This window comes from Lactuca serriola, chromosome 5 (assembly GCF_051521515.1).
Source record: "Lactuca serriola cultivar US96UC23 chromosome 5, Lser_US96UC23_V15, whole genome shotgun sequence".
Lineage (NCBI taxonomy): Eukaryota > Viridiplantae > Streptophyta > Magnoliopsida > Asterales > Asteraceae > Lactuca > Lactuca serriola.
Window position 1 is genome coordinate 56,086,033 of NC_136412.1, and position 23,536 is coordinate 56,109,568.

Below are 23,536 nucleotides of genomic sequence, written 5' to 3' on the forward strand. Positions count from 1 at the left end.
CAATTCAAATAGTGATCAATTGATTAAACTAACATGCTTCCTAGTGTTCAGTTCGTATCAAGCAAGACTTGTAATAATAGTTATTCAAATTGGTTGGTTCAATTAACTCATATGTGGTTGGTCATCACACATTAATTTACTTATTTTCTAGTTAACCATAATTTCATGTTCACTATTTCTAGGCATATAATCTTGATGGTCATCAAAATCATAAGAGGCAAGCAATCAAGCAGATGTTCATACTACTCGATATACTTAATAATTAACAAAAAATAATTGTCGTTAACGCATAAGGATCTTTTAACAAGCTTGACAATATTTATTAAACATAAATAAAACAATCCAATATAGTAATTAATCCATAAATCAAGGTTTCATCTAATCATAAACACAAAGCAAATGGTTTTAATACCAAAATTAGAAAGTAAACACATAATGGAATCACAATGGAATGCTAAACATGGTCACGATAACAAACCATATGATTAACGCCATAAACTCACTATCAAATCCATTATATCTTTGCTCCATATCAATTTAACGGCCCTCTGGCCGCCTTCTAGACCCTCAAAACGGCAGTTATGAAGTTTTCTTATTACATAAGTCGAAGTGGAATATCATAGATGATGAAAATTGTGGAATGATATGGGGTATTTATAGTTGAAAGGAGATGGAATTAATATGGAATATTAGAGTTGGATTGGAATAAGGAAACTAATGGTGGCTTAGGGATTAAGCAAATAAAATTAAGGTAAGTGGTGCTTAGGGAATAAGTAACTTGGAGGGAATTTCTGTCCAACTTTTATGCTTCATCTTCAAGGCCGATTTTGAATAAGATAAATGTTGAATTATCAAAAAGGCCCTCTCACATAAGTCGTAGGAAATTTCGTTTAGTTTTCAGAACATTTTGAATATCGTCAATTGGACTTATGAGTCATCAGATATACGGGAAACACTGAAGAGGGGTCAATTTGCCAACAATATCCTTTTTGCATCTTTTCAGCTCCATTCTCTTCCGTTTGCATTCTGGCTCCCATTTCAACTGTAATTGAATATTTTCAAAGCATATTAAGTATCTTTTAGCTATAAATAATATAAAAACATACTATAAAATAATAAGAAAACATCACAAATATATGCATAAAATAGACGTTATCAGTACCCAAACTCGCGATCGACGCATCACAATAAACCCCAAAATCCTCAACACCCTTCACCAGGGTTAGAATCATATCCTCATATAATCTCTGTCTCAAGGTCTCGAAAGCTGCCTGTTGCTCAGGCCCCTAACAAAAAGTGACAATCTTCATCGCCAATCAAGTCAGATGAACCGCTATCTTGGAGAAATCATGAATGAATATTTGGTAGTAACCTACCAACTCAAGGAAACTCTAAATCTCAGATAGAGACCTCGGAACCTCCCACCTCATCTAGGCATCGACTGTAACACACTGTTCTAAAATATTCATTTAGGGATTTCAAAAGCCAAGGCTAGGGGCGTTTTGGTCATTTATGGGCTTTAAGGTTTAGTCGAGAAGATTTCGGGTCGGGGTGTGTTGCTAGAAGCGTAGGGATTCTCACTACCTTTTTGTGGATATAAAGTTCGTCGGAAACGGGCTTAGGATGAAGGAGTTATAACACTTTGAAGTTGTTGTCATTTATGGCCCCTCAATGGAAAAGTTGGCAAAGAAGGGCCATGCATGGAAAGTAGGAGGCGGGTGGGTACACCCAACGTAAGCTAGGTTATGCCTAACGTATGAAAGGTGGTGGACGCTGGAGCTTTTTGGCGTACGCTTAGTGTCCAGGAACCCTAATTGCAGGGCATGCCACTATATAAGGAATGTTATACCCTCAAGTTTCAGCCTCCATTCCACCCTAAACAGCTGCTACAAAACCCTAACCCTTCTTTGAGAGTTTTGGAGCTTTGGAGGCCTTTGGAGAGTATTCAAGTGTTATAAAGCCATTTTTCTCAACAAGTGAAGATCAAGGAAGGTGATGAACTGAAGGAGGAGATATAGATCTAGGATATTTGCCTCATTTCGGAACTTTTTAAGGTATAAAGTTTTGAACTTGATGATTAATCTCTTAGATCTCTCTTAGTACATGTTTATGGACTCTTTTGGTCCCAAGAATGGATCTTTGGGACTCAAGCACGTTTCTAAGTCTGTGGTTGCCTCCCTTAGAGTGATATGAGTCCCATATGCAGTAAAGTTCCAACCTTTAGGACTTATTTGTGCTCATGCTTCAGATCTAGCCCTTGGAATGAAAGTATGTTGTCACATTTTGAGTTTGGACTTATTTGGTGGATTGCATGTCACCAAGTTAGTGACTTTATGAATTAAGACATGGAAGAGGACTTGGATCTAAGTTTGTAGCCTTTAGATCGGAGTATTAAGCACTTAATGGAAAAAGTGGCTTAACAGGGTTGTACGTTGGGCGTACAAGGAGGTACGCACGGTGTACAAGCCATCAGCCAGTACGCTTAGCGTACCTAGGTGTACGCACCGCGTATTCTGCCAGTTGGGCTTTGTGCGTTTTAGGCCTCGGTATGGGCTGAGTTTCAGATTTTCGGCCTTTATGCCATTGAGAGCCATCAGGAGTCAGTTAATATGGGCCAAGGAATATATATTTGGGCTTAGGGTAAGGCCCATTAAGGGATTGGGCCCAATATAGCAAATTGGGCCATTAGTGGGTCACTAGTGGGCTTGGGAAACTTACTTAGTGTTGGACTTTGAATATGTATCAAGTTGGACTAGGAGGGGTAGAATGGTCATTCTACCTTATGAAGGATTATTTTATTTGGCTAAGTATTGTTGTGGTATTGATAGTTCGGGGAGCTAGAGGAGCAGCAATGTGGGGTTTGTCAGATAGCAGCCAGAAGTGTACCAGCAGTGTTTCAGCAGTGCGAGGTGAGTCTCCTCATTGTGTGAATGGGTCTACGGCCACAATCCCAACCCATGTAGTTTATGAGTAGGAAGACCCGGGGGTTAGCCCTATGCATTGTATGCTAGTAAGTGGTTCCGGATTAAGGTTCGATGTCGGGCGGGTGCTAGAGGAATGTTTGCATGATAATTTATACTTGTTGTCTGTGTGATACTTGTATGTGCCTGGTAGGGAGGTGGGTATGGGCGAGGTCCCGTACCCCACCATTAGCAGAGTGTGTATGGCGTTCCATATCTCATTATTAGTAGAGCAGGGGCGAGGCCCGAGATAAGTGGAAGGTGAGTGTGGGTGGGGGCCTGTATCTCACTAACATCAGGAGCTTGGACGGGGTTCTATAGCTCACTTGTAGCAGGACAGGGGTGAGGCCCAAGACAGGCGAGGCCTTAGGATAGTAATGCAGTAGGGTATGTTCAGTTATGTGTTATGTGCTATGGTTATATGTTTGCATGCGTTTAGCAGGCGGGGCCTAAAGTAAAACAGATCTGTATACCGAGCGGGGCTCAAAGCCAAGCGGGACCTGGTGAAATAACGAGCGTGGCCCAGTGCTTGTAATATGTGATTATGCATGGTATGTGGTAGGTTGGGGAACTCACTAAGCTTCGTGCTTACGGTTTTTAGTTTTGGTTTCATGTACTTCTGGTAGCGAAGGGAAGAGCTCAAGGTGATCGCATGGCACACACCATTGTTTATTCAGCCTGGGATGTTTACTCTGATAAAATAAAATAATGTTTTGGTTATGATACTCTGGGTTGATATGTTTTGTATGAATGGTTGATAATTTGTGGTTGTTTATCAAATTAAAAATGAAATTTTCAGTATGGATTTTTGGGTCGTTACATCGACCTTGGCTGGATCGACCAGAATACCATTCTGGTTGACAAGGTACCCCAGAAAGTGCACCTCGTGTAACCGGAATTCACACTTGGAGAACTTCCCATATAGTCTCTCCCTCCTCAGAGTCTCTAATACCTCCCTCAAGTACTCCTCATGCAGCTCCTAGGTCTTGGAATAGACCAAGATGTCATCATTGAATACCATCACAGACCGATCCAAAATCGGTCGGCACACATGGTTCATGAGGTACATGAACACGACTGGAGCATTGGTGAGCCTAACGGGCATCACCACGAACTCGTAATTACCATAACGAGTCTGAAAGGCCTTCTTCTGCACATCGTCCTCTCTGACCTTCATCTGATGATAACATGAACAAAGATCAATCTTGGAAAACCAAGATGCACCCTGAAGCTGGTCAAACAAATCATCAATCCTCGAGAGTGGATAACGGTTCTCCACCGTTAGCTTATTCAGCTCCCAGTAATCAATGCAAATCTGATGCGACCCATCCTTCTTCTTCACAAATAGGATTGGTGCTCTCTAGGGCGAACTACTCGGTTGAATGAACCCCTTGTCTAACAGCTCCTGCATCTGTTTAGACAACTCATGCATCTCTGGAGGAGCTAACCAATATGGTGATTTGGCTATCGGAGCCATACCAGGAACCAATTTAATCTGAAACTCAACTTGCCTCTCTGGAGCCCCTCCAGTAAAATCCTCCAGAAACACATCGGGGTACTCCCGTACAACCGACACATCATCTACAGTCACCTTACCTTTCTCTCAGGTATCCATAACATAGGCGACATAATCGGAACAACCTGATGGAGATAGCGACTGGCCCTAGCTGTTGAGCATAGAATCGGCCCTCACTAAGCTCTCTCTCCCTGAACCACTAACTCACCCCACTTGGGGTCCAAATGCGTACCATGTGATGCTTGCAATCAATCACTGCCTCGTTGGGGCTTAACTAGTCCATCCCTACAATAACCTTGTTCTCACGCAAAAGAATAAGAACGAAATCAATCGGATACGGCTCATTGAACATCTCTAGAATACAATCATGATAAACCCTCTATACTTTGACAGATCGATCATTTGCAATCTCAACCTCTAAAGGACAACCCAAACTCAATCATGATAAATCAATCGTGCAACACTACTTGACCATCTGCTTCAAACTTCTTGACCTTTAAATTATTGCAACATTCTACAAATATTAAAAAATATTAAAAACATTCTGCTTATTGTGTTAACCTCCTCCATCGGACCTACTAATCTTCGCACCCAAAATCGGTAAATTATCGGATCACCAAAATCCACAAACCACAGCAATGAATAGCAGCAGATATTTTCGCCTTCCAAACCTCTTCTCCTCTAATTCCACCAACATGTTCTTCCAAAGACTCTTTGCAATGGCGAATTACAGTTTTTCATCGTCTTCCCCTTCATCTAAAACCTCGATACAAGCCGTGTACGACATCTGCAAGAACAATTTGACGCCCTCAACCTCACCGCCTCCTCAACTTATCCATGAACTCTCCTCTATACTCGGTACTCTTCCACAAATTCAATTTCTAAGGACATTTTATACATTTACTGTAATTGATTTTAGTGCAGTTTGTGACTGTATGGCTGATGTGAATCTCAAATTCGAATTGTGTTACGAAAAGTTATCTGTTCTTTTTCTCGTTGGAGATTACTTCTCAACTTGATACTCTACTAGACTACTGTTAGTGTGTAATTTGCAGCAAAATTGAACCCAATTTTACGTTTGAAATGCGCTAGGTTTTCCATTTAAAGAAATATTGCTCCGACGTATATACTTATCAGTCACAATAACCTAACTGAAACATGAAAAACGAAAAGAAAAGGAAGTTTTGTGAATGCATTGGCTGGATCACTTTCTGGAATTATGGGAGATTGAATCATTCAATCAGGTCCATCCAGATTGCATTTAAGTTTATTCTAACCTGTTACATGAGTAAACTCAACCTGGTATGATTGGTTAACACAGTATGAGCATACACAGGTAAGCAATTTGATTAGGCAATACCATTTTGCAGATACAATTGGTCCTTCTGATGTCGGGCTGAGAGATGAACACCAAGAGGATGATCGAGGCCATGGTTTTTCTACACCCAATACTCTTAATAGACTAGATCGTTGGGCCCAACCAATAACATATATAGATCTAAATGAAAGCCAAAGTTTTACAGTAAGCCCAACTTTTCCCCCCATGCGACTACTCAAAAGAATAAAGATATTAGAGATTTGAATCTGGTTCATAGTAATTTCAGGCATATGCTTAAAGAAGATGATTTGAATGCAGATGTGCATGTTTTGCTTCCCTACTTCCTCTGTTATACCCCTCCATGATCATCCAGGAATGACTGTTCTTAGCAAGGTCCTTTATGGTTCTTTGCATGTCAAAGGTTATGATTGGGTTGAACCACCACTCATCAAGGATTCAAAGGAAATTGCTCGAGCTCCAGGTCTGATTCTATTTCTTCCATGACACATAATTAAGTCTACAAAAAAAAAAAGATCGTTTTCTGTGCTTATATTTAAAACATTAAGTGTAAAATGCAAAGTGTTGATGGAATTCATGTAATAGTTAGGTTAGCAAAATTGGCAGTGGACAAAGTCCTTTCAGCACCATGTAGCACTTCAGTTTTGTATCCAAAAACAGGAGGGAACCTCCATTGCTTCACTGCCATCACCTCTTGTGCTGTACTTGACATTCTCACACCTCCATATGAAGAATATTCCGGAAGGAAATGTACTTATTACCGAGATTACCCCTACTCCAGTTTTGGTAAGTTGAGCATAATCTGTTACTTGGTTTTGTGAATTTGTAATGGTTGTTGAATTCTTTATTGGAATGACAGGAAGTGGAGATGAGTTGATTGATGGAAAAGAAGATGAATATGCATGGCTAGAGGAGATAGATGCACCAGATGATTTGTATATGAGACAGGGCATCTATGCGGGCCCACCTATTCGGATGTAGGGATTGTTATTGGTGGTTAGTGCTTACTTCATTTGACACCAGATTTAAACCATTGTGGCATAGTTGTTTAAAGTATAGCTAGGTCTAAGTCTAAGGTGTTGTTTGTTTATGAATTGATGGAGTCTGGTAAAAAATATATATACAGGTGTTTCTTTATTTATTTTTAATTTAATGTAGAAAGAATGCTTTAAGGCCATCCGTTATACCCACCACATACCACATATGTGGTGGGTGCCACATCATCACCACATTCCACTACCACATACATGGGGTACACACCACTCCACCTCATTTTTTTTATTTAAATTTAATTCAAAAATACATTAAAACACCACTCCACCTCATTTTTTTATTTAAATTTAATTCAAAAATACATTAAAAACATTTTTTAATACTATTTTTCCATTAAATTAAATTACCAAATTACATTAAATAAAAACTAAATTAATTGAAATTAAAAACTAAAATAAAAATAACAATCAAAATAAAAATTACATTAGTTAATTTTTTTAAAAAAAAAAAAAAAAAAAAAAAAAAAAAAACTAAAAATTCCAACCATACATAAAATAAACTACCCCCTACGCCTACGTCGGGCTCGAACCGACTCTTTCATTGCTAGAAAAAGTTCCAAGTCTTCGCCCTCAAGGTCGTCCGCTTTCATTTTCAAGATTTTCATGTCGGTTTTTGTTTGAAGTGTCTCTTGTGCCTCTTGAAATGATGTTTGTGCTTCGATCATTTTTTATTCCATCCGAGTCATCACCTCGGCCTTCGTTTCCTGAAGCTGCACATATCGATCAAATTTATCGCCGAACATATCCATAACACTAGAATTCGAAGATGTTGACGCCGCTTTTTTTGCTTTATTTCTTCCAACGGGCCGAGGAAGAGGTTGGTCGGTTTCAAGATCTATCGGATCGTCGTTGATGTCGATGTGTGTTCGGCCGTCCGATTGTTGAGAAGCTCCATCGGGGTTTCTCGAACGCTTTGAACCGGAAGATTGGGAACTTCCTTCCGTTTGCTCTTTCCATTTTGGGGAGTCTTTCAATTTTAGCCACGGCTTCATATACGGAAAAGCTTTGCGTGTAGGCGTTGTTTTTTCATATTGGTCCATGGCCGCCTTGAAAACATCAAAATCGTTCGAGCCGCTTTTGCGTATGTTTAGGAGATTGTTGTAGATTCCTCCAAAATCGGTGCATTTTAATCGAATATCTCGCCATTTCGACGTAATTTGATCGGCATTTCGAGCTTCACTTTCCATTAACTCGTAAAAAATGGCTCGGACTTTTTCCCAAAAACTTCCGTACGTCTGGCTATCTCCTACAATTGGATCTTCGGAAGCCGCCACCCATGCCTCCGCTAACTTTTCTTCTTCTTCTTTTGTCCATGGGACCCTTTCTTGGTTGGTAGTGGGTCGGGCCGGTTTTTTTCCTTTTTTCTTTTTTGGTTGAGGTGGTGGTGAAGGTTGCGTTTCCGGAACAAAATCCGGCGAAAGTGGTGGTTGTGAGCTTGGTGGTTGTTGTTGTGACGATTGTTGTTGTAGTTGTTGTAGTTGTTGGAATTGTTGAAATTGTTGGTATTGTTGTTGCATTTGTTGTTGTTGGAAAGCCGGAAAAGGTTGATATTGTTGTTGGAAAAGTGGTGTTTGTTGGATAGGGGAACCACTTTGAAGTAGATTGATAAAACCGCCTTGAGGTGACTCCATCGTCGGGAATTGTCGAGGTGTTGTGTCTAACGCAAAAGCGTTATCGGGTTTGCGATTTCGGTAGTTTGGAGGGGTATTTTGGTTGGGATCCATAATTTTTGGTTGTGAAGATGTAGTGTGTAGTTTGTGTATAGAGAAAGAAAAGAATGGTGTAAAAAATAAGGAGTTAAAATATGGTATTTATAGGTAAATAAATTATTTATTTTTTTTATTTTTTTTTTTTTACAATTTAGCCGTTTAACAACGGCTACTAAAACGGATACAAATCAACGGCTACAAGAAAGAAACGAATTCATTGGGCGTTTGGGTTCGTTGTCCGGGCCACGGATGGCCACGACCACGAGCCACCACGAACCACCGGGGTGGTGTGCACGGCCGTGGTTCGTGGCCAAGTAGACCACGGACCGATTCGTGCAATGTATACCGGATGCTCTAATGGGAACAGGTAACTAACTATTTGTGTTTGGCATTTAAGGGTAATGGAGGACTAAAGATAATCGGAAAACATATTGTCATTGTAGACAATGATTAGTGCACACGTGTTGCAAGTCATTTGGCACAAGGCATTTGTAGTTGATTCGGATAACACGTCTTTAAGAGCAACTCCATCACACCATTTATCTTTCCAAAAATAAGTAGTATTTGCAACCCCAAAGGCCTTTCAATCAAGCAATCAAGATCAATATTCTACCTTTCTAACTCCAAATCAAAATTTGAAATTATAAGCTGGAAAGTGTAGCTTTAGCAATCAGCTTGCCATCAATATGAGAGATTCTAAGACAAGAAGTAATGCACCGAGACCAAAGACTATTTCTCTTGGTTTTTAATCTCCATCTCCATTTTGCCAAAAGAGTCAAGTTTTAACTTTTAAGTTCTAAGACATCCAATGCCGAATACACCATGATGCTTTGGTTTCACCATAGTTTTCCAAGAGACCCAATTTATCTTCCTTTCGTTATCTTGACCACCCCATAGAAATCTTCTTCTAATGCCTTCCAAAGTATCAATCACTTTTAATCACTTTTAACGGAGCTTTAAAAAGTGAAAAGTAGTAAAGTGGAAGGCTACCTAGGATGGATTTGACAAGGGTTAAACACCCCCCAAAAGAAAGATTTTTGACCTTCCACCTCGAGAGCTTTGAATTAAATTTATCTATAAGGGGAATTGAGCGGGCTCACAACACAAGATGCTAACAAGGCGATTTAACTTGATGTTATCAACTGTACTTTACTCTATTAAAATTTATAGATTTCATTTCAGACCATTCACCTATAAAAGTGATATCATCCATGTACAAGAGATGAGAAAGCACGGTATTACCATCCCATCAGGAAGAGTAATACCTTGATAAATATGTTTGTCACAAGCATCACTCATGGCAATATTTAACCCCTCCATGACAAGTATGAAAAGAAACGGAGAGAGAGGGTCACATTGTCTCACTCCCCTTTTGACAGGGAACTCCTTAGAAGCGGAACCATTCACCAAAACGGAAGCTCTACCGGACGAGAGACATCTTTCTATCCAACTCTGCCATTTGATGCTTAAATTCATTGGTTCCATGAGTCCAAAAATCCTCAATTAAGAGTGCCAAAAGCTTTATCAAAATCTAACATATTTTTCTTTATCTTCTTAGCCCACGTATATAATTCATTAAGCACCAACGGGCCATCTACAATGATTCTAGTCTCAATATAGGTCGATTGCTCTGGGCCCACAACCTTTCCAATCACCTTCCTTAAACGTAAAGCAAGGATCTTGGAAAGAATTTTATACATGTAACCAATCAAATTAATTGGCCTATATTTCTTCAAGAATAATGGATCATTAGATTTTGGAATAAACGAGATGAAAGAAGCGTTACATCCCTACTAATCTTCCCTGCTGATTCAAAATTTTTAACAAAGGAAATAATATCGAACTTAAGATTATCCCAAAACTCCTTTATGAATTTGAAAGTGAAGCCATCTAGCTAGGAGGCTTTGTCGTCACCACAACTCAATACCACTTTTTTTATCTCCAAGAACGAAATAGAACCATCCAAGATATTCCTGTCTTCCATGGTCAATTTTTTAAAAGAGTTGACGAATTTCGGTCTAAAAGTAATGCTTTCACTAAATTTAGAGGAGAAGTACTACCAAACTTCCTCTTTAATTTTGTGGGGGTCAGTGGTCCATTCACCGTCTACTATACGCCCATTCATTTTATTTTTCTTCATGTTGCCATTTATTATACCATGAAAAAACCAACTATTTTCATCCCATTTCACTTTAATCCAACCTACGGTTGAAATCAATTTCAGAGATTCAGTAACAAACGTTGCTCTTTTGTTACTTATTGGTGTCAAACATCGGGTTCCTATATCTCCGAATGACCCATAAAGTTGTGAAACTATCAAGACCATTGAGTAGCATTAAGTCGTTAACCTTTACAATATCCACCACCCGTGATCACCCACACCTCCAAGGCGATCGAACACTGTCGACACACCATCAATGAGTTCAACACAAGACTGAAAAATCGGAAATATAGTAAAGACTGCAAATCAACACCTCTGCTTAGACAAGTTAAATCTAGTACGGAGGCACGCGGTCAATCAAAACCCTGCAGATGAAAATATTAACTTTTTACGGGACCATTCTTTTCCACCTTGTAGAAATACCATCAATCGGAATGTTTCTTTAGATTCTCTCAATAAGGTCATTCCAACCCTCCACCCATGCTATATTAGCTGCAACAGATAATTCATTCAACATACACAAAAGGAAGTTTCTGCTAAATTTCTAATTAAGGAATCATGTGTTATATATATATATATATATATATATATATATATATATATATATATATATATATATATATATATATATATATATATATATATATATATATTATCATAGGTCTTTAAACTTTGATTTTCAACATAATAAACTTAGAAATGAATTTGACAAAAACAGTTGGTTACATACTATAATACTACTGTTGGATCAAAAGGATTCAAGAACAACAATTTTACAAAATACAGATCATGAGAGATTTATGAAGATGAAGAAGAACAGGGACTGCACTGGGTTTTCTGATACAAAACAAGGAAAACATATATATATATATATATATATATATATATATATATATATATATATATATATATATATATATATATATATATATATATATATAGGGAGTGGTTCAAATGAGAACCAAAAAAGGTTAAGAACCAAAAAAGGTTAAGAACCGTAAGAACCTCTAACTTTAGATGTTTACAAAAGGTTTAGGGTTTAGGGTTTAGGGTGAACCCTAAACCCTAAACCCTTTATAAACATCAACAATTAGAGGTTCTTACGGTTCTTAACCTTTTTTAGTTCTCATTTGAACCTTTATATATATATATATATACTGAACCGTTGCAACACTTTGAGAAAGCATCCATTCAAGGCACCTCGTCAGAACAGAAGCACTGATACATACTTAGTAACTGCTATAACGGTTAATCAATACACACTAATGATTTCTGTTTATAAATAGACAAAGACCAAATTGCCCTTGGCTAGGTTATACCTTCCAACAACCATATAGTGATATACTTCCAAACTTTTTGGCCCAATCAATCTATTGGATCAGCGGGGTAAGAAATGGGGTTCAAACTTAGGCTAAAACCACGTGAAAAAGCTTTTTGCTCATATCGCCCAACAGAAGGGCCACAATACAAAAGATGTTAAACTACAATACAAACACAAAAGTTTACAGGCTACAAAGTGTAGAAAATATGCACAACATATTCTTTATTCAAAACAATTATGGATTCTTCTATGGGCAATACAACCCTCATAAAAGTCTGGTAAAAAGCCTAGTTGAGTTTACAATAAAAAAGGAAAATTATCTCTTGTGAATTAACTTACTTTACTACATGTTTGTTTTATATCCACTTGATCATGGAGATCTAAATGCTTCACCTGCATAACGTACATTTCCGAGTTCCTCTTCAATGCGCAGAAGCTGAAGTGAAAAAAAACACGTAATTTAGTATCACAAATTAATAGTTGCTGTTTCACAAGTTTGTATTATATCCATGAGATCGCATTTGATCATATGCTTCAATAACTTCTTTGATTTGTAAAAGCTAATACATCAAAATACAAAATACCAAAACAGTTAGCCACTTAACTAACTATAGTCTGTGGTGATTAAATAAAAAAACCATTTCTCCCTGTTACCTAGTTTTTTTTTTTATTAAAAAAGAAAACAACATACTTTTGCTCTATATTATATACCTGGTTATACTTGGCCAATCGCTCGCTTCGACAAGGGGCGCCTGTCTTGATCTAAAGAATTAAAAATACAAAAAGATTAACCAAAAAATTTAAAAATAATATTAGAAAAGCGATTGAGATATAGAAATAAAAGATGAAACCTGTCCACTAGCCAATCCAACCGAAAGATCTGCAATGAAGTTGTCCTCTGTTTCACCACTCCTATGACTAACCATCACACCCCATCCAGCAGCTTTTGAGTCAAGAGCTGCTTGTATGGATTCAGTCACTGTTCCTATCTGGTTAACCTGAAATAATTCAAGAAAAACCCACCATTTAAAAAAATAAAAATAAAAAAAGGAACTTCTTTGTGAGAGTTTATATTGATTCTTGTTGTCTTGTAACTTGCCTTTAATAGGAGGGAATTGCAGGCCTTTTTCTGAATGCCTTCAGCAATTCTCTTAGGGTTTGTGACCAACAAGTCATCGCCCACAATCTGGATGTCAACTGAAGACTGTAATGAACTCCAGGAAGTCCAATCATCTTGGTCAAAGGGGTCTTCGATTGATACAATTGGAAAATCTCTGATAAATTCTCTATATAAATCACCAAGCTTTGAAGCTGTGAGAACATGAGCTCCATTGTTTGGTTGGTTCTTGAAATCAAGATCATATTTACCATCTTTTGTTAAGAACTCAGAAGCAGCAACATCCATCCCTATTTTAATCTGCAAATTTCCTTCTTTAGAAAAGGTGAATAAGGTGGAACATGGAGGGTATTAATGTCATTTACCTTTCCGGTGTAACCAGCTTTTTCAATTGCATCAATGAGCAACACGAGTCCTTCCCTGTTATCCTGAACATTGGGAGCAAATCCACCTTCATCTCCAACATTGCATGCATCTTGTCCATACTTTGCTTTGATGATTCCCTTTAGTGTGTGATAAACTGTATTCATATTCATACGTTAGAATGCTAATATACGAATAATATTGTATGACTTTTTTGGGGGGAATATGCTGACCTTCACTACCCATTTGCAGAGCTTCAGCAAACGAAGATGCACCTACTGGAAGTATCATGAATTCTTGCATTGCTAGATTATTTCCAGCATGGCTGCCTCCATTGATGACATTAAATGCTGGAACTGGCATAACAAGCTCTTTCGTTCCTGATATCTCCTGAATGTGCTTGTACAAAGGTATACCTTTTGCTCCTGCACCAGCTCGACATACACTAAGAGAAACTCCAAGGATCGCATTAGCTCCAAGTTTAGACTTGTTTGGAGTTCCATCAATCTCTAGCATGATGGCATCAAAATCAGCTTGATTCCTTGATGTAGAAAAAAATGGAGAGAAACTTCAATGATCTCAACTTTAGTAAAAGGAAGCTTAATTAGGGCTATATGTACACTGTAATTGATCATAGAATTTGCAAATTTGAGGAATTAATCGTTTTTTAGAGCTATATGTACACTGTAATGAGCATGTGAGAAATAAACTCTCACCTGACATCAACACCGATGAGCTTCGGTCCCAAAACCTCGTTGATATTCTTAACAGCATTAAGAACTCCTTTGCCACCATAGACGTTCTTATCACCGTCTCTGAGCTCCAACGCCTCGTAAATTCCAGTGGATGCTCCACTAGGGACAGCTGATCGGTAAAGATCATCAGTAACGAGATCAACCTCCACCGTCGGATTTCCCCTGCTGTCAATGATCTGCCTCGCCTTCACCGATTTGACAGTGGATGATTTAGTCGACGAAATGGACGGTGGCTGAGCAATCGTAACGGAGTTGCGAACAACGAACTGCCTACGAGATTTATGGGAGGTGTTCGGTAGGTTAACAAGCGGAGTAGTTGATGATGACGATATTGAGGGTTTGGAAGAGAAGAAGGATTTTGAGAGTGAGGTGGCGTGAGGTGCTAATGCCATTGTAAGAAGCTGGAAGTCTAGAGAAAGTGAGAGAATCGAGAAATGGTGTAAGGAAGCAGGAAGGATGGGTATATGAGTATATCAATGGAGGATGAATATGGGAAGTCCGCCGTTGGGGGCGGCGATCGCAAGAGTGTTTTTTTTAAGTCTTAACGGCTTTTGGTGTTAGTTGTTAGGTGGCGATCTTGGGTCTGAAAAGCCAAAAGCGAACCAACCTGTATAAAATACTCTCCCACTCACGTGGAAATAGTTTTATTTTTTATTAAGATTGTATCTGATTTTAGAGTAAATTACATGAATGGTCCCTATGGTTTTGGGTAATTTACGAGTTTGGTCTCTAACTTATTTTTTTAATTCAGAAAGTCTCTGCCGTTTGTTTTTGTTACGCGTTTGGTCTATGTCTTACCTAACAAGACTATTATTTAAATAGAAAAAAATAGTAGAGTAGGTAAGGTAAAATAAAGGGAGTGCAGTTGGGGGTGTCTTTATTTAAATAAATAAATAATCAAGGAAAAAATAGTTTTTTTAGGTAAGACAGGGACCAAGCGTGTAACAAAAACAAACAGTAGGGATCTTCCGAGTTAAAAAAATAAGTTAGAGACCAAACGTGCAAATTACCCTAAACCATAAGGACCATTTGTATAATTTACTCATGATTTTATTATTTAATTTTAGGAAAAACCTTAGAAAAACATATTTTCATCAAATGTTTAGAAAAAACACTATATTCTTTTATGTTAAAATCTTTATATTTTTTAAAATGTCTAATTTAAGGTTTTAAATCTAGTAAACCCTAAATAACAAAAAAAAAATGTTGTGTAATCGATTCTCAACTGGTTACAATCCATTAGATTAAAAATTTTCAAAAAAAATATAAGGGTTTTGATGTGCTAGAAGAATAATATAGTGGTTTTTTTAATGCTTAGATGAAAATAGATCGAGTTTTGCTAAGGTCAAAAAGACTTAAATAATACTTTCAGAATATATAAGGGTTTTAATGCATTAAAAAATAATATAGTGGTTTTTTTAAGCATTTGATAAAAATATGTTGGGTTTTTCTAAAGTTTTCCCTTAATTTTATATAGAAAGATTGAAAGAATACATTATTGTTTATAATTTTTTTTAATTAAAAATGTTTATCAAATTAGGATTATTATTTAGAGGGTGTTTGGGATTTCAAATTTCAAAACAACTTATTAACTTATTGGTTTTTTGAAAAGTCAATAAGTCATAAAAAGTCTTTGGCAAAACGAAAAAGACTTTTAAAAACAATTTCTCCTTAACCCTTTAAAAATGAGATTTTAAGAAGTTAGAATTTGTAATTTTTCTAAATTCCTTATGACTTTTTGAGTTGTAAAAGTCAATATTATCTTAAAATACCATTAAGTTAAGACAAACATTTTTTAAAAAAAATAGCTTATTGATTTATTAATTTTTTCCCACCACAAAAATCTAATTCAAATGTTTTTCTAAAAACTTCTTTTTTTACCACCATAAGTCAATAAGTCATTTTGTTTAAAATTCCTTTTAAAATTAAAATAAAATCCCAAACACCCTCTCAATATCATATAATTGAAATAAAGAGCTTATAGAAGTTTTTATATGCAAAAGAATACTAGAGTTTTGCATTCTCTCTTACAATGATTAATTTCTTTTTTTAGAGAAAAAGAATGACAGGTTTGATGTTAATACATTTGTTTTTGTTTTCTAGAAAAGAGAAATTAATTATTGTAAGAGAGAATGCAAAACTCAAGTATTGTTTTGCATATAAAATCTTATATAAGCTCATTTTTTCTAAAAAAAAAGAAGCTTTTAGAAAAGAGAAATTAATTATTATAAGAGAGAATACAATTACATAGTATAATAAAAAAGAAACAAAGATATTAAAATCAAATACCTTTTTAGTGATTGTTATTAATGTTAGATCTCATTAATTTCATTGGATCTTCAAACTAAATGTCCAAAATGAAGCATGTTGTAATCTTTGGTTTGCACATGAAAACTTCTATGTTTGATAACGAGCTTTTAAAAGAATTTAGCTTTTAGGTTTTAACAAAAATCTCAAATATAAAATTTCTACATAATTTAATATTATTTTATTCTTTTACTTTGTTATGTATAAATGAAAAGCTATCAAAAGGTTATAGTCTAACGGTATCAGAATTTAACAAAAATATGCCATTAGCCAAAGGTTAAGAGTTCAAGTTTCATTGGAGACAAAAAAAGTTGTATAGATTTATAAGATAGGAGATAGATTCAAGTCTGGCTGTTCGACAAAAGTTTTGCTTTTTGTTATACTGTTGGATTTGATATCAAATGGGTAAATTTGTTTTGTGTCTTGTTTAACTTCCATTGTTACATCCAATAAGTCGGAATTACTAGCCAACTGAAATCCATTAAAATGGTGTAATGAGAATCCTAACAAATCTATTGGCTTATTGAATATAGTTAAAATATTAGGGACTCAAAGAACAAACTGAATATTAGTTGCTATATGACTTTAACCCATTGAAGTAGGGGACTTTCACATAACCATGCGGACAAAAACTGTAGTTTAGTCTGTCAATAATTATTTTAAAAGAAAACAACCAAACATCCAGTAAATCTTCTTAGGTCCATATGTTTACATGGTCAAACAAATTGAGTTCATATGTTTACATGGTTAACCAATTTTACAAAAACTTTGAATAGCTAAACGAATTATGTTGCTGAATTTGCTTATCAATCATGTCATAATCAGGAATGGTTATGTATTCTTAGACAACTTAGTTTTGCAATCAAAATTACACAGAAATCTGACAGGGTAATATTTGTTAAAATCATAGTACACTGTGAAATAGATGAATGACTTAAAGTACATTTAGCTTTAGTGTAAATTAACCTAACAAAAATTGCAACTCAAGAGTCCACCAAGGATTCATATGCCAACATGCAGTTATAAGAACACACAAGATCAACATAAGTAAATCACAAGTAATCTTCTTTTGGAAAGAAACATATGCAATCAAGGACAATTAAGGGTTTCACTTAAGAAAGGTACACCCAACAAACAGAAAGATGTATACAACCAGTGAAGTCAGAAGCTCAAGTGTCCATGTTGGTTGCAAAATGGCTGCAGGAATTATAGGCACCACACAAGAACCACAAACCCACCCAACCACAAGGGACCCAAACCTGTAATCAAAGCCAACACCCGGTCAAATCAACAATTAACTGGATATAACCATTCTAAAATCAATAAACAGATTTCATAAAAAGCTCACCCAATAAGACATGCCCTTCCTATGCTCTTTGACTTGTCATTCAGGAAGTATATGCAAGCAAACAGAGACAATGCCACCTGTATCGCATAAAAGATCAAATTATATTAAAGATACTAAACACAAAAATCAAGATATTATAAATGTGTTGTTTCTTTTTAAGTTGATAAGAAAAAGGCAAAAAGAATTATAATTAGAGCAACAAACCTGGAATGCGGGCCCACCCTCTGCAGAGTTCATCACACTCCAAAACGCCATGAATGAAAATAGAAACAATCTTCTAAGAATAATGATAGTGGGAGGAAGTTCTACGAAAGCAAGTAAGTTCTGAACCCAAGGTGGAGACTCCTCTACTTTCTTCTTGAGCCTGGTTTTTAAGTTGATTTTAGTTTTCTTTCTGTTCTGAAAGCTTGTCATAAGTATCTTCTCAAAAGCAGCTTCTATTGACTCTGCACTTCTCTCATGGCTGCCATATTGATCTAAAAGAAAGTTGCGAGAACTCCAGACTTCTTCTTCAGAAGCATCAGTGGTTATACCAAGACGCTTGTAAGGATCCCAAACATTACTGCGAGGGTATTTTGGAGTGTTACCTAAAACCACACAGCAAAGATATGAATCTTCTCATTATAACATTAAGAGAATGGAATTAGGGAGATCATGCATCATTTGAACAAATCACATAAGCATCCGGAGCAATTAGTTTGCATATATTCAGAACTTAGGAGAGAAATTAACAGATAAATCCACAAAGTACACAAATTAGGTTAAATATTGTGTTAGCAATTTAGGTTAGGTACCTCCATATGTTGCATCAGCAGCAGCACATCTAGGGCTTCTAAACACCAAAGCGGATAGTGTCGACTTCCTTATATTCCCGTTAAATGAACTGGAAGATCGAAAGCACACGAATTATAAAAGGAACAAGTATCTAGAAACATAACGATTTTTATCATGCTATCATCAAATTAGAATCAATCAAAGTACAAAAAAGAAACAAAATCGAGCTACTAGCTTAAGACTTACAGAACATCATGTCAATCGAAACCATAATTTTGTAAATTATATGTGGATAAGGCGTTTAATAACTTACAGATTCTTGCCGAGGAAAGAAGATGAGACAATCGGGTTCGAAAGAAGAAGGGAAGCCATGATTGCGAACCCTAGAAGTCGTTTAGATGCTACTTGCTACGAAGAATAAGAAATCATAGAACGGCCGACGACGGAACTTGTTAGCTTCACCTCTGCGGGCAAGAGGAGAACCATCTCGCTAAGCTTTTGGTTTATTTGGATATCATTCACGATGCTATTGTTTTACCCCCTAAACTTTAGTTTATGTCCGAAATTGGTCCCTCTAAAAGCTTAAATTCATTCTTAGGATTTTATTTGATGGGTTTTATATAGGGGTCAACGCGGTGCGGTTATTAGCTAAAACTTCACCACTAACCGCAAATGCGGTTAATCCATTTTCAAAACCGTTTAGTGCGGTTATTTTTGCGGTGCGGTTTTGTTTTTTTTTTTTTGTTGCGGTTATTAACCACATGGATTTGATGCGGTTATTTTGTGTGCTTTTTAACCATAGTTTAGAGCTCAAGCAATTTTAAGAGTTCATATAATAAAAACCATAAGATATAAGACAACTAACTTAAATCACAAATAACTAATATTTTAAAAACGTCAAATCAATAGTAATTAACAATAAATATCTTAAAATTGTCTGATTTCACCATTTTTTTCAAAGTTAAATATAACAAAAAAATAATAATACTTTTGTCTTCTAGTATTTTATCCATCTTTCATCCATGAAACTTGTCTTACTTTTAATATTTAATATATTAATAATTAATAAAAAAATTGTATATAATATATGCCGTGCGGTACGGTTTTTTTTGTGATTTTTGAAAACTAATAACCGCACCGCACCGCAAATTTGCGGTTTTTGAAAAACAGAAAACCTCACCATCGGTTTTTATTGCGGTTGCGGTTTATAGGTTGCGGTTTATAGGTTGTAGTTTTTGCGGTTAATTTTAATTGCGGTGCGGTTTTTGCTCACCCCTAGACTTTTATGCAGAATAGTCTCGTTATTTTGGGAAAAAATTTAATAAAGTCATTAAAGTTTTTATTAACAAAAAAGTATTGATTATTTAACATTTTACCCAAATTAACGAAAAAAAATATTTTTTATATTTGAACAGGAAATAACAGATTATGTATTTTTCTCAAAATAATGGGATTTTCTGTTCAAAAAAAAACTTTTAGGACTTTATCAAAAAATTTCCCAAAATATTGGGACTTTTCTGCATAAATAAATTCTACTGATAATAGAAACAGACTAACTTTTCTAACAATCATAATGTAGAATTTATGGTTTTCAATTGTTTATGGCAATGTTGTTAAGATCGAAATCTTACCCTTTATGGTTAGAAAAGTCACTTAATTACCCTAATTTAAATTATATTTTCGAGAGTATAGTTGGAATTGATACACTCGGCAACATACAGTTAAACATTCGCACATACGCACTAACTCAGCTCCTCAGGCAGCTCTAACTGATAAGCTACCTTACCCACTCGAGCAACCATCCTGAAAGGACCAATGAATCTATGGCCCAACTTGCCACGCTTCCTGAATCCGATCACACCCTTCCATGGTGATACCTTCAAGAGGACTAAGTCGCCGACCTGAAATTCTAGCTCGGAACGCCGCCGGTCTGCGTAACTTTTCTAACAACTCTGGGCAGTCAGCAACCTCTGTCTGACATGTTGGATAAGATCTGTCATCCTGAGCACTACCTCTCTATTCGACCTCTCCCCAATAGATAGGGGTCCGACACTGATGGTCTTTAATCAAAACATACAATAATATGTGTGCATGCAACCCTAAATTGATTGGATCTAAGTTTTCTCGAATTAAACATGCAAATTTTGAACACAAAGAAGAAACCCTAGGTTCTATGTGTTATAATTGAAATTCACATAATAAAGATTAAAATACATACCTTGATTGTTATTTTGTAATAACAATCTAAAAACCTTGCTTGAAAAGATCTTCAGTAGCAAGCGACACAAGTGTCGCGCCTCTAATGGCTCACAAACAAACCAAGCAACCAAGGAATTCTATGGATTGAGAAAGGTAGGTCAAAATTTCAGCCAAAGGCACTTAGAATCAACGGTTAGCCACAATTTAACCTTTAGTAGGGTTTATATATGTGTTAGGAAGGTATTGGATTAGGCAAGTGTATCTAAGATAACCCTAATCTCTTAACTTCCTCCCTAAGGTATCCAAGGCACCCTTAGAGCCCAAGGAAACCCTAGGAACATCCTAGAATTCGTTCTTCCCTTTTAGGGAGGTTCTAGAATGCTCAATGCTCAACTATTAAACATTGTCACCTTTAGTCCCTGCAATTTCAATTAATTCCTTTAATCCCAAAAATAATTCCAAATTAATTTATGATTAAATATTAATTAAACAATATGATTTCTAATTAATATATTATTTCCACAATACATTAATAAATCATTTATTTTGATTTATAATTAATTTATAAACCAAGTAATAAATTAATAAATCATTTTTCTGTCTCTAACAGTTATTATATTCAATTGTCAGGTTTGAAGGCAACCCAAAATGACATTGTTACTATCAATTCAAGTACATATCAATTATAGTTATAGGCTTAGACACCTAATTCGAGATTTAGAGTTAGGACAGTGGAGGCTGGGAAATGAGGCCAACATGAAAGGTTTAAGTTGTTTAAATAGGGTACTAAACCCTGAAATTAGGGTTTCATTTTACCCAGCGAACTCATCAAGTTGATAACGTCGAGTTGGTCACCAAAACGCATGATCCAAAACATCTCTACTCGATGAGTCTGGGTCCTCCAACTCGTCGAGTTTCTCTATAAAAATGAATAATTTATAAGTTAGATACAAACCAAGAACCAGGCGTTACAACAGCATACCTAGAGCAATTAGCAAGGATGGGTTCAGTCAAAGAAACGACCTCAAAGGTTAAGGCATCACAAATCAGGCAACTCTAACTCATACTTATAGAGATACCTAGCCTACTATCTAGCATGAAGTTCTAACAACTCAGGAATAACTTGTTCTCATAACATAATCAAGGGTATTTTAGGAAATCACCGCTCGGGCTCTGGCTGATTGTACACACTGCTCCGACCTGCTTTTCTCTTAAAATCTTTTACTCTTTTTGGAAAATTATTTTTAAGAAAATCACTTCTTTTGGAAATTTATCAACTCCTTAGTTTGAGTCCAGACATACCCGAGGGTGTGCCCGAATCCCTCAAACCAAGGCTCTGATACCAACTTGTAATAACTCAAAAATTTTAAAAAAAATTTTCATTTTTAAATTCCTTAAAACATAGTTCATAACATCAACCCATGCCAAAATGAAACGGTTGAATACGAAAAATATCATGAAACAAAGTCAAGTATCCCAGAATCCACATAAACCCTAATCATCAAGCTAGTGTGTGCAATCATGTCGGTGTCTTCTCGCGATCCTGAGGTGTACCTGAAACATATTTAATCAACATTGTAAGCACAAAGCTTAGTGAGTTCCCCAAAACACCACATACACAAATAATTAGCCTCTCATGGCTAAACCTCGATAAGGAACCTCTGGTCATATATCTCAGTGAAGACCCTCCGGTCTCACGTCTAGGTATGGACCCTCCGGTCATAGCTCAACAGATACACAGAATAATATAACAACATAAGTCACAAAGACAGAATGCATAATAACACATAAAAAGATAATACCCTCTGGTCAATAATACAATTAAGACCCTCCGGTCCATAACATGAATAAAACCCTCCGATCAGACAAAAGTTACCACACATGTAAGTATAGTGAGAAGACTCACCTCTCGTTGGAAAGCAATCAATCTCGCACTCGAACAGTCGGTCTAGACTCCGCCTATTTATGTTACATTCAATTCTAACTAGTAATTAATACTAATAACCTCAAAATGCTAGACCGAGCTCTTTACAAAATCTTAGGAAGGTGAAAAAACCATTTTTCCTCTCCTTGGCCAAAGGTCCACAAATTGACCAAAAGCTCAAAAGTCAACGAAAGTCAACACCCAGTGAGTATGTTGGGCACACAGCCCTCTACGTTGGGCGTACAACCAACCATGCATGCATTGGGGGATCTCAGTGCTATATTGCATGTAGCTAGGAGTATTCATGGCGTACTCCCTAGACTTCCACTCCTCACTTCACTTGGTCTTAATCCGTTAAGACAAATGCTACAACTACAAATCTGAGCTGAATAAGGCCTATTACTTCATAAAGTCGTGGACTTTAAGCCTTAGCATGGCTGAACAAGTCCCAAACTCACAAACTCTAACCTACTTAACACAAAAGTACACATAACTCATGTATGGATAGGTTTAGACGATCAAGCTCCCATTTTTATGAATCTAGACAACCAAATACACTTAAAAGGATAGGAGATACTCCTTTTTCTTCAAGGCTTTTTATTCACCAAAAGCTTCACAAGAACACTCAAATGAGCCACAAACACTTACACAAGCTAGGAATACGAAATTAGGGTTTGAGGGAGGTTGGAGACTG

At 36.4% G+C, this 23,536-nt stretch overlaps 3 protein-coding genes across 3 annotated transcripts; 1 reads left to right on the plus strand and 2 right to left on the minus strand.

The window, feature by feature from the left end:
* The first annotated feature begins 5,046 nt into the window (after positions 1-5,046).
* Positions 5,047-6,960, plus strand: LOC145052498 (2-aminoethanethiol dioxygenase, putative (DUF1637)). Its single transcript, XM_079000321.1, has 5 exons — positions 5,047-5,334; positions 5,847-5,998; positions 6,113-6,275; positions 6,398-6,598; positions 6,672-6,960. Exons 1-5 carry the CDS (start codon positions 5,115-5,117, stop codon positions 6,791-6,793), a joined length of 858 nt encoding a protein of 285 aa, XP_078856447.1. The 5' UTR covers positions 5,047-5,114; the 3' UTR covers positions 6,794-6,960.
* A 5,194-nt stretch (positions 6,961-12,154) lies between these two features.
* On the minus strand, positions 12,155-14,877 carry LOC145052499 (enolase 1, chloroplastic-like). The gene is made up of 7 exons (XM_079000322.1): positions 14,252-14,877; positions 13,769-14,076; positions 13,538-13,692; positions 13,155-13,472; positions 12,907-13,053; positions 12,767-12,817; positions 12,155-12,491 (listed from the first exon to the last, which is right to left on the minus strand). Exons 1-7 carry the CDS (start codon positions 14,680-14,682, stop codon positions 12,426-12,428), a joined length of 1,476 nt encoding a protein of 491 aa, XP_078856448.1. The 5' UTR covers positions 14,683-14,877; the 3' UTR covers positions 12,155-12,425.
* A 2,696-nt stretch (positions 14,878-17,573) lies between these two features.
* Positions 17,574-19,210, minus strand: CDF1 (cell growth defect factor-like protein (DUF3353)). The gene is made up of 5 exons (XM_079000323.1): positions 19,033-19,210; positions 18,740-18,828; positions 18,150-18,532; positions 17,946-18,022; positions 17,574-17,856 (listed from the first exon to the last, which is right to left on the minus strand). Exons 1-5 carry the CDS (start codon positions 19,089-19,091, stop codon positions 17,706-17,708), a joined length of 759 nt encoding a protein of 252 aa, XP_078856449.1. The 5' UTR covers positions 19,092-19,210; the 3' UTR covers positions 17,574-17,705.
* Positions 19,211-23,536: the final 4,326 nt, after the last annotated feature.

Coding starts and splice junctions, on each gene's coding strand:
- LOC145052498 (XM_079000321.1), top strand. CDS start 5,115: ATGAATAGCAGCAGATATTTTCGCCTTCCAAACCTCTTCTCCTCTAAT. Junction 5,335..5,846: donor TGAACTCTCCTCTATACTCG/GTACTCTTCCAC, acceptor ACCATTTTGCAG/ATACAATTGGTCCTTCTGAT. Junction 6,276..6,397: donor GGAAATTGCTCGAGCTCCAG/GTCTGATTCTAT, acceptor TTCATGTAATAG/TTAGGTTAGCAAAATTGGCA.
- LOC145052499 (XM_079000322.1), bottom strand. CDS start 14,682: ATGGCATTAGCACCTCACGCCACCTCACTCTCAAAATCCTTCTTCTCT. Junction 13,473..13,537: donor AAGCTGGTTACACCGGAAAG/GTAAATGACATT, acceptor GGAAATTTGCAG/ATTAAAATAGGGATGGATGT. Junction 13,054..13,154: donor GCAATTCCCTCCTATTAAAG/GCAAGTTACAAG, acceptor GAATTATTTCAG/GTTAACCAGATAGGAACAGT.
- CDF1 (XM_079000323.1), bottom strand. CDS start 19,091: ATGGCTTCCCTTCTTCTTTCGAACCCGATTGTCTCATCTTCTTTCCTC. Junction 18,829..19,032: donor TCTTTCCTCGGCAAGAATCT/GTAAGTTATTAA, acceptor TCGATCTTCCAG/TTCATTTAACGGGAATATAA. Junction 17,857..17,945: donor GGAAGGGCATGTCTTATTGG/GTGAGCTTTTTA, acceptor CTTTGATTACAG/GTTTGGGTCCCTTGTGGTTG.